The sequence below is a fragment of the Manacus vitellinus genome, unplaced genomic scaffold, assembly GCF_001715985.3.
Source record: "Manacus vitellinus isolate BGI_N305 unplaced genomic scaffold, ASM171598v3 scaffold_25_pilon, whole genome shotgun sequence".
Classification (NCBI taxonomy): domain Eukaryota; kingdom Metazoa; phylum Chordata; class Aves; order Passeriformes; family Pipridae; genus Manacus; species Manacus vitellinus.
This window is the reverse complement of record NW_021939882.1, coordinates 8505684-8520753: the sequence shown is the minus strand read 5'-3', so window position 1 is coordinate 8520753 and position 15070 is coordinate 8505684. Positions and strand designations below refer to the sequence as shown.

At 44.4% G+C, this 15070-nt stretch overlaps 1 protein-coding gene across 1 annotated transcript in view; it reads left to right on the top strand.

Moving 5' to 3' along the window:
• The window catches only part of SLIT3 (slit guidance ligand 3), a 475112-nt gene that overhangs the window by 448804 nt on the left and 11238 nt on the right, over positions 1–15070 (top strand). The window contains exons 31-32 of the mRNA XM_008928306.3: positions 2966–3206; positions 5006–5136. Coding sequence (XP_008926554.3) covers positions 2966–3206; positions 5006–5136 — 372 coding nt within the window. The remainder of the gene's footprint in view (positions 1–2965; positions 3207–5005; positions 5137–15070) is intronic.

Below are 15070 nucleotides of genomic sequence, written 5' to 3'. Positions count from 1 at the left end.
GAACAAATTTACTTTGAGAAACACATCAGACTGAGCAAAGACAAGCGTTTCCCAGTGTGCTGGGTTCACCCTGTCTGTGCTCACCAAAGGGGAGAGAAAATATAATGAAAGGCTGTGGGGTGAGATAAAGGCAGGGAGAAATCACTCACCAGTTACCATCACGGGCAAAAAAGACCTGACTTGGGGAAATTATTGACAATTAAGTCAGAGTAGGGTAATAAGAAATAAAAACTAAATCTTAAAACACCTTCCCACCAAAGCTTCCTGCCCCTCTGAGCAGCAAGGTGGGAGTGGGATGGGCTGTAATACATCACTTGTCCTTGTGGTGGATAAGGGAAGTTTAGGGCAATACAGTGAGAAAACTGTTGAAATTCAGTGTATCCTGAAGGTACCAAGAGATGGTTCTGGATGAGAAGGAAACTTCTGTATGTTTGTATACATGAGTGATGCCAAGCCCGAGTGATGGCAGGGCTGGAATGGGACAGTCCCTACAGCCTGTGCTCCCAGGGCAGCAGCCAGAGATCAGCACAGCACTCTGCTTCAGGCCAGCAGTGGTTTTCACCCCCCTTGTGCATATTACCATGGAACAGACTTATTTTTTTTGCCTTATTCACATTGCCATGTACAAGGCCAACATAGAGATTTGGACAAAGTTAGGATGGTGGTAGGATATTCCATGCTGTATAGTGGCTGTGGGGAAAGGAGAGCTTTTCTGGACTTCTCCCAAGTCCAAATCCCAAGTGTTTACATCTTTCAAGGTGTTCTTCAAGACTGCCTTTCATAAAAGTGAGACCCTAGGTCTCTGCTGTCAGACAGAAAAGCAGAGCAGCTCCACTGCCTCTAATGCAGTTCAGGATTTATCCCATCTATATTTTGTTGTGTATTTCTCTCTCATGTTTCCCAGAGGCAGACCAGAGAGTGGAGTGTGTTGGGAGAACAGGGGCAGGAAAAGCTTTTGTGCTCTCACTCCACACAGCACTAAAGATAGAGCCATGGTGCTCTGTGTAAAATTTAACATGAGAAAACATAAAAGAAAAACAACCCTCTGCATTCCCTGCTGTTATAGAAGCAGCAGGTTCTGGCTGCTCTGGCTGAGCAAGCATGGTCTGGAGTATGTTGTGGCTGGTTTATTTGCTGTTCTTGCATGTCTTGTAGCAGTGCTGTTTACTGAAGGGCCATGGCTTGGGTTTCCATTCTAATTTTATCTAGGAACATTGCCTAGAAATTCCCTGAGCTTCCATGTCTCACCTGCCTTGCTGGAGAGGAGTGAGGGTTCTGGCATTTTTGTGCTTTGTTTTTATAAGAGTGCTATTACTCCACAAAGTGCTCCTCGTGGGACAAGTGGGATTGCAGGACTGGGCTCATGGTTTATTCACTGCATGAATGGGTGTGCCACAATCCTCTCCTGGAAAACCCCCTGCCCTGTGCTGGTGAATGCTGTGCAACACAGAGAGATGGTGTGAGAGCCCTTGCCTACGGCCCTCACCACATCTGTCCATCCCCATGGTGTTCCCTGCAGCTATCTCCATGGAATTACCCACAGCTATCCATCCCCATGGTGTTCCCTGCAGCTATCTCCATGGAATTGCCCACAGCTATCCATCCCCACTATGTTCCCTGCATCTATCTCCATGGAATTACCCACAGCTATCCATCCCCATGGTGTTCCCTGCAGCTGTCTCCATGGAATTGCCCACAGCTGTCCATCCCCACAGCATTCCCCACAACTGTCCTGCCCCATGGTGTTCCCCACAACATGTTCCCTACCCAGCAGCCTGTCATCGTTTTACTGCCTACATGTTGTCAAGCAGTCACAGGACTTGATGCAAAGAGTCTATGTGCTCTCATCAGTACAAAAAGGGGTTTTCTGGGCTTGTGCAGTGGCTGTAATGAGGGATTTGGGGTATTGCAGGGCCCTGCCATGTGCAGCCAGCCTGCCCCAGCCCCTCTGCACAGACCAACTGGAAGTACCAGGCAGAGATTTTTCATTTACTTTTTACAGTTCAGTCTGACACATGACTTCAGTGTGAAAGAAGACTGCAGCTTTCTGCTCTTTCTCCCCTTCCCCTGCCCTTACGCAGTGTCAGTGCCCCTCTGTGGCTGAGCCACTGCCACTGGTGCCCTGTGAAATGTGCAGCAGCTGAGCTGGGAGGGCACCCCTGGGCCTGAGCCATCACTGATCTTGGGTGTCCTGGCCCCAGCCTGGGAGGTCAGGGGTTCCTACACACGGGCTTTGCTCACCCTCTCACACAGTCAAGTCTGAAGCACAGCACCTTCCTCCAGATCTCAGTGTGATTCTGCTTCAGATCTGGCATTTGGTTTTCAGCTGCCTCTGTCTGGGGGAGAGCTTCCTTGCCTTTGCCTTTGCCTGATCCAGGACATTGCCAATCACAAACTCAGCTAACATAAAGTTAGCAATCCTGCTGATGTTAGAAACTATCAGTTCAGGGGAGCTGCCCAGCAGATAGTGTGGTAGCAGTGCATTGCTGCTTAGCAGTTGTCCATCTGTTGGTGATACACTCTAATATACAGTAAACAAAGTGAGGGGGCTGTAAAACCCACTCAAAACAGAGGTGCTTGCCACTTACAACAGCAGAATGGACTCAGATCACAGAGCCAAAGATGAGGAAATCTCAGGTTTGGGTTTAAATGGCTCACAGATATCGCTGGGAACCTCTGCAGGGCACTGTGTGGGTGGAAGCTATTTCAGACAGGCTGTGGTACCTTGCAGAGCTAAATAACCAGTGCAAAGGGCAGTATAGATTGCTTTCAGTATCTGAACTGGCTCGTTCAGGGCCAGCACAGGGATTTCTGACAGCATTAAACTGTAAAGCTTTCACACAGCACAGCAGGCACACGGTAGCTGAACCTCAGTAGCAATGTGATGGCAGCATCTGAAAACGCTTCCTTCCCTGAAAAAGTGGTGATAACCGAAGGTTGCTTCTTCTTTCCTTTGCTTCTACAGTGGACTTTTCTGTGAAACCCCTCCGCCCATGGTCCTGCTGCAGACGAGCCCCTGTGACAACTACGAGTGCCAGAACGGGGCCCAGTGCATCGTCGCCCACCACGAGCCCGTGTGCCGCTGCCTCGCCGGCTTCGCGGGCCAGAGGTGTGAGAAGCTCATCACGGTCAACTTCGTGGGGAAGGACTCCTACGTGGAGCTGCCATCAGCCAAAATCCGCCCTCAGGCAAACATCTCCCTGCAGGTGTGTCAGGCAGAGCAGCCCAGTGCTCCTCTAAGCAGTAACTCCCGCCGTGTTTTGCAGCCAGGGGCTGCCGGCCAAGATGCTGAAAAAGTCAGGAGTCAACTTGTGAGCCCCCCTTGTCTGCTCTAAAATTATTGAAATGGGAAGGAGCAACTGAGGCACTGGTACACCTTCGTGGGCACACATCCTGCCTCCAGAATCTTGCCACTCTCTTATTCCCAGACTGGCAATGCAACCATGGATGATTCAGAAAGCTTCCCTGTCTTCTTACTGATTCACAGCTTTGTGCTTCATCCCGTGGAAATTAGTGTTGAATGTTAGGACACTCGATAAAAGAGGCTGCTCTAAATGGCCTCTCCAGATAATATTTTGTTTACTCTTTTGCTGTGCACATTCAGTCAATAAAAGGCCTGGGATTTTGTTACAGGCCTGTCGTTACACCTGAATTTGGGTTGATGTTTAAGTTCAGAAGGCAATTGAAAACAGATATCAAAGGTGCCAGGGCACTACTGTCATCGTTGTGTTTGTGGATCAAAAGTATCTTGGATACTTACTCCACTACGATATTTAAGTGATTTGAAATTGCATTCACAATCTAGTAAGCATTAAACTGACTTTTTTCCCCTTAAATTTCAAAGTAAGTGAGGGAATAATTTCTAGTTTTGTATGTTTTCTAATAAAGAGATGGTTATAATTAAAATAGCAATGTCAACACGTGGGAAAGAGGACCAAATTTCCACATTAGGAATAGATTTTTAAAGGGTGGTTCCTGTAAAGTTTATTCTAATGACAAAATTCCGTAAGTAATATTTATCTTTTCTTTAATAGCTTGAGCATGCTGTTCATATGAAAATGAAGCTGATTCATGTGTGTTTGAAACTCCAGCTTTTCTTGAAAACCATCTATTATTTAATATTACGAAAGAGATTCTAAAATACAGACACTCTAAAATACGGCTCCCAGAAGGCTCCAAATACTGTAGGTCTACTTTAAAGCTGGAAATCTGAACAAAGCACATTACATCAGCTGTAGCTTCAAGAATAAAACTGATTCTTACAGAAAGCACATGCAGATAACATTCTCACTTCTTGTTTCCCAGGTTGGATATTATTCTTGCATCCAGTAATTAATTACTAGTGAATTAAAACTAGAATACAACACTGATTATTAAGAACAGATAGAGGAAATTGTATTAAAAAGTTCACAAGAAAAATAAAAGCTTCTAAGGGTAAAAGGATAGTATTTAAATATATGTATAAATCCAAACAGATTTTTAAATTTGCTGTTTAGTTTTTGCATTTATCAGCCATTATAAAAAAATTAAAGAAAACTCAAGAAATACGTGCTGTGAAAATAGCAGGCAAGTTGTATTCAAAAATTCCATTTGGTCTCTTTTTTGTACTATAGGGACAGTAGAGAGATGGAGACTGGGAAAGCGAAGTCCTTGTTTCTTGATTCAGCATTCCAGGTTTTTTTCCCCATAATGTACACGAAAGCTAGAGGGATGAGGGCTACTCTATTCCTCCTGACTCTCTAAATGTCCTGTGAAATCAGCACAACTCGCTAATAACTGAGTAAATAAATGTGAAATGTGGGAACAGGTCCTTCTTTCCTTCCTCATGTCCACAGCAAGCCTGTGAGCAGCTCAGCACCTCCTGGCTCTTGCCCTCGTTGTCACACATGAGTTATTTAATTATACTTGAATTGCACATATGATTTTGGTTTGATTTTTTTAATGTAGGGTTATTTCTGTTTTAATCATTCCCAAGCGACCTTACCTGGTTATTAATGTTTCACAGGTAGCCACGGACAAGGACAATGGCATCTTATTGTACAAAGGTGACAATGATCCTTTGGCTCTGGAGTTGTACCAAGGACACGTGAGGCTCATCTATGACACACTGAATTCCCCACCTACCACAGTATACAGGTAAACAGCTAAACTTTGCCAAGACAGTTGATTTCCAAAATAGGTGGAGGAGAGGCAAGATTTTTCCTAAGAAATGTGCATGGGAGAAGAACCTTTTATTTTACTTTGAGCTATATCTTTTATGCATGTAATTAGATAAGAAAGTTAGAATAAAGACTTAGCTAGAGGCTGCATGGTTGAAAATTGACATTTATTGGCAATACCAGTGATACTGTGTCCTACTGTAATTACAGACAAATCTATTTTTTGTAAAGATTCAGTTTCTGGTGAATTTTGTCCTTGAAATAGTTCCAATTAATCAGTTTCTTTGTTGATATCTAGCGTTAATTTACTGTACTAAGAGAGAACAGTGACTGTGCAACTGCAGGGTTAGACTGTCATATAGGAGGAGAAGGGCTGAATTCCTCTCCAGGGTGAATATTGTTAGAGGAACTCTTGCCTGTATCAGTAGTGACTACACAAACCATGAAAAAGCACAAATTGCAAAGGTAAGCTGTAGGGTAATTTGACCTTCAGACACTTGGCTTCTGAGGGTACCAAACCCACAGGTTTCATTCATTAGTCATGAGACAGCAAAGCAAATGTACAAGAGAAATCCATGCACGGAGGTGTTTCTGGAGTAAAGAGAGTTGTGCTGCTCTTGTCATCCATGGTTCCTCCAGCAGCCCTCTCCACAGGTTAACTCCCTGCTCGTTATTTTTAATCCCTGTTGCTCCAGTTTGTTCTGGGTACACATGCAGCTGTGGATGGAGTGTTTTGGGTTCAGCACAGCCTCGTGGCATTGGAATTTCCAGCCCACCTCACTCATCCTGCAGGAAGAGCATCCTATTAGAGCAAGGGACAGGATGGATGCCACCACATATCACCAGCCAGGACAGGCCTTCTTCTTTTTTCAGAAAGTTTTCTCAGCGCTTGGTAAAACTCGAGCCACCTTCTTTAGAGGAACAATGGCTTGTTTAAGAAAATGCAAAAATTCTTTCTGTATGAAAGCAAATTGGATAATATCAATGCAGGCATGTCACCAGGAAGAGCACTGACTTGGAATGAAGGGAGTAGTTTGCCTGTGATTTCCACCAGCAGGATGGATAGGTGTGAAAAGCACCTCTCTGTGTGGCTGCTGATCCTAATTGATTTCATGTTCCAGCAGAGCTGGAGTTGTTCAGCAGTTTTACGCCGCTAATTAGAGCGCGGTGAAAGCTCTTTACGTGTGGGCAGCACAGGGGTGGCAGGGGGTCAGTGGGGATGTTTGCTCACTGTTGTCATGGCAGAGCAGTGTGGTGACAAGACCTGCTGCCACCATCACAACAACCCTTCGTGGACCCACTGCCTCCTGGCAAAGCTGCCAGGGATGGCGAGCGCCGGTGTCCTCATTATTCCCTCGCCCTTCTCGTGGATCAAGGAGGAGGTCTCCATTCACACTGACACCTCATTACCATAAGATTAATGGCCTGTTCACTGCATTCTGCACTGCAGTGATCTGTTGAGATGGGAAAGAAGCTGCTTAATACGATGCCCTTTCCGAAATGTCACTCTAATCTTTTATTAGTTTAAGGAGTGGAGCAAAATGGGATTAGCATGGAGCTTGATGGGAAAAGATTAGGTTGATTGAGAAAAACTGCAGCTAAAGAATGTCAGAAAGGGCCTCTAAATAGATTAAAAGACTTGTTTTTCTTAAGGGCTGAAGAAGGAGGGGGAAATCTGCTTCTCTCCTTACAATCTTAGGATTTAAGGGTAGAAGGCATGAGTGGATCTGGTTTGACCTCCCTGTATATCCTGTTTGACTTTTAGCTAAGGTGTGAGCTCTGTTTGGCTAAGACACAACTTCCAGTTTGGCACAAGAGTTTTGACAGGAAAACACCAAATAATGGAAAATCCCCCATTTCCTTTAGCAGTTTGGACAATGGTCAATTATTTCCCTTATTCAGGCATTGGCCATCATTTCTAAGTGGTGTCACTAATACCTTCTGGATGTTTTAGAGGCTTTCTCCAGGGAAATGAAAGTCCATTTATACCTTGTACTGGCTCCCATGAGTTTATCTGTACTTTTAATTGCATTGTCCCCTAACCTGCATTTTGATAAAATGAATAGGGGATTCAGTGTGATGCATTTTTTCTCAGCCTGAAGCAACTCTTTTCTGCAACTTCTACAATTTTGATTTTTCATTAAAAACAAGGTTGCTAGGAGAACCTGTAACATTCAAGTCTCAGCCTCACCATTGATGAAATAGTTTTCCTTCTCCATTGCTTCCTCCTTGCTGTTTAGATGCCTCATCTAAATTTCAGTCTCAGCAAAAGTGGACTGTTTGCTTTGAGAAGCTCTGTTGAAAGACTATCAGATTAATTTTCATGGGCAATATTACATGCTGCTCTTCTCCAGAGCAGTCCACTTCTTGGACTGGATGAGCAGGACTTTGGCTCTTGTTTTATCTCAGAAGAGTCTGCCAGAAGAGGAGGAGGCCCTAAAACACTGCCTGGTGGGAGCTGTGCCAGCTACAGCTGCAGGAAATCTGACCTGTCCTGGGCTGTAACTGAGATGTTTTGTTGGCCTTTTCAGGTACTCCCAGGATGGGATGTGGGAAGTCATTGGCAAGCCACAGGATCTGTAATTCCTCATCAGAGTCTCTATGATAAGATTTATTAATGGTACTTCAGAACAGTAAAATTAGCAAAATACTTGGCTAATACTGATAATATCCTGTAGGGATAAGATAAAACCCGTGGTTTGGGAAGCCAGCAGTGAGTAAGGCATACTGGTGGTAGTTTTCCACAGTATTCCACAGAAGGGTGCTGGAAGGATGAAGTAGGCCACGTGTTCCAGTGCCACTCTGTGAATGCAGGTTGTCCCTGGCTACCAGGACCTGTTCCTGCATCTTAGTTGCTCCTCTGAGCAGATTGAACTGGAACTGCAGTGCAAAGCCAGTCTGGAAGAGCCCGAGATTAACTGACTGCACATTCAGATTTGCTTTACATGTGTTCATTCCTATGATGTGTTTGGATAGAAAGGTTAAAGTTGGCATTGGACTTCTCTTTCATTGCAGTCAGATAAAGGTCAGCACAAGTCCAATGGAAACAGCTACCTAAAATACACTGTCATTTACCATCAAGTTAGAGAGAAACGCAAGTTAATGCATGAATATGCAATGACTGAACTTTAAAAGAACTTTAAAAGAAAAGCTGAGTGGTCTGTTACTGGAACCCCTCACTTGGGAGCTGCAGGAAAATGGTTTGTTTCCTGGCTGTCATAGTAAAGCTCTTACAGAAGGCCCATTTTTGAAGTAGTTTGTTGTTTCTTTTATTCTGTCTAATTATTCTATAGATGCACAAATGAGAACAGAAATCTGTTTCTGAGTGCTTTACTGCCCCCCTGGTTTCTGCACTGTTGGGAGTTACTCTTCCATGCCATGACAGGCCTTGGTACCAGGCCAACAGTGAGTTCCTGAAATAGAGTAAATCTTTTACACAGATACTCTACCTCAATTTAAAGATGCCAACTGGTAAGGAACATGCTGCTTTTATTTACCACCACAATCCAACTGTTAAAAGTTTGAATTAACAAAGAGCAACTAATTCTGTAGTTGCAGCATTCAGGCACTGACACTGGTATCTGTTTAACTGTATTCTATAGGGAGAGCTCCCTGTTTTCAGTCTTTTTTCCCACAGCTATTCCTTGAGCCAGAGATAAGACCTTGTAAATTTTTCTCCGATATACTTTATGCTGCTATACAGTCATATTGATTAGGATGCTAAATTAATTCTTCCTAATAGAAATGGAAAATAGAAATTTGACACAAACTACTAGTGTAATTGCCTCCAGAGTTCCCAGATTGCCATGTTGCATGCAGACTGTCATATCTGCTATAGAGCAAGATGCAGGCGTCACTGGTGTAAAATCATATGTTTTCATGCAGGGTTTCTGACAGCAGTGGAAAAGGAGGCAGTTAGGAAAAGATAAGAATTAATTATATTTGTCTTTCTGCAGAGCCTACACTCAAATTACATTATAATTCCTTTTAAAAGTATCCTTGCATAATCTGCTTTCAAAAATGCTACATCATTAAAAATATTCTTTGTATCATGCAGTTCCCATGGTCTGGCTGATTCTTACATAGTGTAGATGGATGTTCTTGTGGTTAAAGCAAAAGGCCTGGAATGAGGGAGCTTAAATTCTTGCTGTATCTGTTTCAGATGTGATGACTGCAGGATGACAAATTAAATCTGACTCTGTGCACAAAAAAAAGTACAGAAATGCACAAAACCCAGAAAAGGTGTTTCAGAAACGTGCTGTGGGTCTCTGGAGGGTGAGGTTCCTGCTTCCTTCTCCCTCCAGGCTGTGGAGCAGCACAAGGATCTTATCCCAGCAGCATCTGCAAACTGCCTGTGCCCTTCCACTCCCTCAAACTCAGTGTCCAGCAGAGTCCCTGGCCATGTCACTGCTGAACTGACATGGTACTCAAGGACTTTGGTCCTCTACTCAAATTTCTTCTGGTGCTAAGGTTGAACAGTTGCTTTTGGTGGTGGAAAAGCTTCCACATCTTCCAAAGAGATGGAAGATGGGATTTTTGTGCAATTGTCTCTTTATCTTATCTGCAAAATAATAAAAAAAAAGCCTGGGAGGCTTCACCATTAATTCACTGCCTTCTGGGGAGGAATATGCTGGAGGAGTGAAAGCATTAATTATTCTTAGGATCATTATTAGAGCTTGTCAAACTCAGTTTTTACCAGAAGTCTCTTTGCAGAGCACACTGCATGACTAGTCCTTTTCTTCCTAATACCTTCACAGTCTGCAGCCTGTGCTGTGCCTGTCCCTGGTGGGATGCCTGTTTGATACTCTGGATGGTCTCTAAATAGACTGTTTTGCAGAGGTTTCTATGAGGCATCACTGAGCTCTTAATAATTCTGCATATTTGCAATTCATTTTATTCTCTCTATCACATTCTCTTATTTTTTCAGGTGCTCCTTAGGGATTCTGCATCAAATATAGTGAAAGAAACTGGCATTAGACTCTGACCTGCACAGTAAAAACTGTAAAATTTGAATGTACTTATACATCTTGCATGAGCCAAGGCAAAGGACAGCTGAGGTATTTTTTGCCTTTATAAAGGGCTCTGGTGTACTTAAATGGGAGAAAAATGGCAAGTGTGTGAGTTCTTGTCAAACTACAAACATTGCATTTCCCTAGTTTTTCCTGGATTTTTTTTTGTGTAGTAGGACAGTGAAAACGTAAAGCCAAGACCTTAAAATATCATTTAACTTTTATCAGGAGGTTCAGAATCAAATATTTGCTTTCATGAATTTCAGAAACTTTCTTCTGCTGAGCCGAAACTTAGAGAAGGGTAAAGTTTTGTCCTTCAGGCTGCCGGAGGACTTAGCAGGCAAAATCTTGTTAAGCTGAATTAATTTTTTTTCTTTGTAAATCTCTCCAGTATCTCTTGCAGGAATGATAGTTCCTCATCTCTCCTCATTCTTTGCAGTGCAGTATCTGAGTGCCCAGAAGCACTGCAGTGCAGCCCCACAGCCCCATGTCTAACCTTACACATGTGAAGGGTGTTTCAGAGTGAGGTGTTTTACCAGAAGAAGGCAAAACCTTCCACAAAGTGATTCAGTGCTGGTGTATCTGTACCAGGTACAGGAAGTTAAGAATAGCTCATCTAAAGCCACTTGCCCTGTGGTAGTGACAGAAATAGAAATTATGTTCCCTGAGTCCCAGGTCTCCTCCTTCAGGACCCAAAATCTGGGTCTAAGTTGCACTCAGACATCCCCTGTCAGCAGAGGCCGGGCTGGAGAAAGGTGTGCAAATATGTTTTAAAGGTATTTTCTTGCTGTACCACAGGTCATTGGTCTAGTAGTACGTAGCCAAAGTTGGTTAATACTGAGGAAGGATGAAGTATTCTCATAACACACAGTGATGGAATAAATCTAACCTCAGTCAAAACGGCTTTATAGACTTCCCATGCACTAATGACTCGCTCATGTCTTGAATTGTGAGGTTTTCACCTTACAACAACATGTAGCAAGCTAATATGTTTATTTTCTGCTGGTAAATTTCTTGTAAACATGATGAGTAACACAAAGTTTAGCTGTGTACCATGTGTGATGGATTCACATCCCATTTATCCCAAGCACCCAGCTCCGGATCCAGTCGGTGCAGCCTCTGTCAGAAGCAGCACATGCAGACCTGGTGCTGAGGGTGATGGTGGAGGTGCAGGATGGGTCTGTGCACAATTATTTCAGTGCTTCTTCCCACTGTGGAAATGACCCAGAGCTCTGTGTTTGCTGCAGGGAAAAGGTGGGCATGGCAGCTGCTACTGGAGCTGTCAAATAGGAGATGGATTTGGGTTATGTCTGTGGAATTAGAGGCATCCAGCTGTAGGTTGTTGACATAGATGAGGTGGAAACAATTTCATTTCCTGACCATGCATCAGGTTTCTAAAGAGATGGGGCTTTTTTTGCATCTTGGGGCTTAGCCTCCAATTTCAGATAAAACCTGCCATTCTGATTGGACACCCTGTTAATTGTGTTGTTCAATGTTGTGGCCCTGCTCCCTGCTGCTGGATGGCAGATACCTCCATATTTTCCAGAGCTGAAAAGGGGATGGATGGTATGAAGTATTGCCTGATGAAATGACTCTGTGAAGGCACTTGGTGGATTTTCTCATCAGAGCCTGCGATTTGGTAACCAGTTGAATGGCAGAGGTATTTTCAGTAGTGTTTTAACATCAGTTTGATACTGATGGTAAAAAGTGACCCCAAGTCCTGGCAGAGCCAAGGACTGTGCCACAGCCTCTCCTGGTGTGTCCACACATCTGTACTCGTGCAGTGCTGGGGAGGATGTGGCACTTGGTGCTGTCACCACCCTGCTGCTGTGCCAGGGCCTGTCTTCCTCTCTGCTCTTTGCAGTGTCATTTTAATAAGGATGACAGATTTAACACAACCCAGTAGCACCATGGAATCTCTAACTGATTGGTTTTACACTCTCTGTTTGCTGGGTTTCTTATTTTATATGATGACTGCTACAGGAAGGACACAGAGATGCAGTAGCTCGTGGCACCACCCTACAATGCTGTGTGTGATGTGCCAACACATCCCAGTGGGGAAGGTGGGAAGGGAACAACACTGTCATCTGTCACTCAGGAGAGGCCCAGGACTCCAGGAGTGCATTCAAGCTGTTTTTACTGCCATTACAGAATGAAGTACCCAGCAGCTTCAGCTCCCAGCAGAGGGGCTGGAGGGAGGTGTGGGAACCTCTCACCCAGGCCGTGGACACTGTGAGAGTTCACTGCAAACAAGCAGTGCCATGAGCCTGACCCTTTTATGAATCATCTAGGGAAGGGGGTCAGGATTGTGTTAATTGCGTGTTGCAGGGGTGTAAAAAAAGGTCCTTGCTTTTCCCTTAGAAGGTCTGTAATACAATGACTTTCACTGCTGGCAGGGGTGCTGCAGGAATTGAATTATGACTGGAAATTAGATATGCACGGCCTGGCCAAACGATCATTAAGGGAGATATGGTAATCAGCTGCCAGTGTTCAAGGGCTGTAAACACCAAGAAGAGAAAGATGGTTTATTTGGGTGGTCTACAGAGCAGGAGAAAAGGTATAAAATCAAGCAAATTAAAATGGAGGTATCAAGCAAAAAAATCTGAATGTCCAAATGCCCTCAGCCTAGAAGACCTAACACTCAAGCCATGTAAAACAGGATTGAACATAACAAAAGAGTTAATTTCAAGCTGAAAGTGAATTTGAGTGCTTTAATATCCCTTTCACCTCTTATTTCCCTAGTCCTGTGTTTCATTAGCATTTTTCATACTTTTTTTCTCAACATGTGGTTTTTATTCAGCTTCTGAAGATGATAGTGCTTGAAGTGATGTGTTATTGTAGAGGTAACACAAACACCACTCCAATTATGATTTTGCCTTTGTTGCCATGGAGAAGTTTAAATCTATTTTAGGCCAAGGACTGATTGTAGCTGGAACTAAGGGTGGGAGGTAAGTGTAGCTTGGAAAGGTGAAAACCCATCACTGCTGATACCTGCAGTCAGCCTGGCACAGTTTGAGTTTCAAACCTCCAAAACTGAAACCTCACTGTGGTTCCCTGCAGCTCTCACCTTGTGTTTCTTGATTTTGGTACCTCTTCTCTGGTGCCTGCTCCTCCCATGTGCTGTAAGCTCCTTAAGATCTTTTGGACATATATTTTTGTTTATTCCCTCTACTCTGAATGTTCTCAGAGATTATCTAAATTCAGTGTTCCCCATGGCCTTCACTCCCCAGTCTCTTATCATCTTTGTGTTTCCTTTGTTCTGTGCATCAAATGAGGCGTGTCCCCATTAAGACAGAGGTCAGGGAAATCTGGAGACTGTAGCTAATGAATTGATGTTCTCATTTGCATAATTGATGGTTATACATTTCTTCAGTGACATGGTTTGCTGTGATACTTAAAGCTATTTTTGTTTTTGACTCCTCTGCCCTGCTGTTCTCTGCTGTGTACACTAAAGGTATATTACTTGTCAGTGAAGAAAAAAACTGACCCCAAAGTCCAAATTTTACAAGTTCCAATTGAATGCTTTAATCCTTTAATGCATTTCTGTTCACTGGCATATTTATAGTGGCTCAGCTCTCAATCTCTCATGGGTATTAGAGGAAAGGGAGTCAGTGTTTAAAACATCTGTGTGTGCTTGGGGCTGGAGTAATGGGGAAAGAAAATATAGGAAGGAGAAGAGAAGTAGTTCAAAAATGAGAGTGGAAATCGGTTCTTCCCTATATTCCCTGTGGTTTTATGTTTAATTCACATCCCTTTCCCTTAATTTCTTGGTATTGTGGAGTCTAAGCCCAGAGCAGAGGCCATGTCCATGGCCTGTGTGCAGTGCCCTCTCCAATGGGTCCGTTGGCTCATCGTGCTGGAGTTGCTCTGACAGGTGAGACCAGCTCCCTGCCAGGTGAAATTTTAATGTCTCTTCCATAGAGCCCTTTCTAGTGGCCTCCATTCCCTGTGAGGACGGCTCTGAGAGAACAGAAGGTGTGGACCCAGGGCCTTCCCATGAGCTGTGGAAGCTGGGCTCTCCTCACATGCCCATTTTCCTCTTTTTTTTTTGGCTGAATCTGGTCAGGTGCTGTGGCCAGCTCTCAGTGAGGGTAACCTTGGTGAGAGCAGTGTGATGGACTGTGCAAGGCACATAACCTGGGCTATGGAAAGATGAGTGGGGTGGAGAAGGGAAAGGTGAGGGCTGCTGTGGGAGCAGCAAGTCCCTTTTGCTGGGGACACAGGGCAGTGAGGGCTGGCAGCTGCCTCTCCTCAGCCCCCAGGGGCTCCCAGAGCAGCCAGCTCCAACTGGGACATATTGGCTACACTGCTGAGCTATACAAACCCTCCTGCCAGCATCCGGCTGTGCCAGAGGCACTGCCTTTCCCTCAGGATAGAGGCTTTAAGGGACCAGAAGTGATTCCACTTGGAAAGGAACTGAGATGGTTTCTCAGCATCCAGTTTGTGACACGACTGCAGTGAAGGTGCTGCAGGGACTGAGCACAGTGGGTGAGATGCTGACAAGGTGGGTCCTCACCTTCGGCTGAGCACACCCCTGGGTCCTGAGGAGTCCTTCTGTGTTGTATGAAACTTTTGACTCCTTTTACTGCTTACTTTTTAGCAAGTTTAACCATTAAATTCCTGGAAACCCTTGCTTACATTTCCAAACGTTTACTCTCCAAACATAATCCCTCCCTTTCTTTTTCAGCAAGGGTATACCGTAAACTATACGATATCCAACGGTGTTGGCCCCAAAAACGCTCCAGCTGGAAGCCAGCTAAAAATTCCCGTCCGTATTTAACGCCTTGGAAAGGTGCGGGAGCGGGACATCCTCAGCGCAGCGGGGGAGGCGGCTGGTGCAGAGCCAGCGGCCCTTTGGGCTCTTCCCGCCGCTCCTTTTCCCCTCTCCCGGGTTTTGCTCAC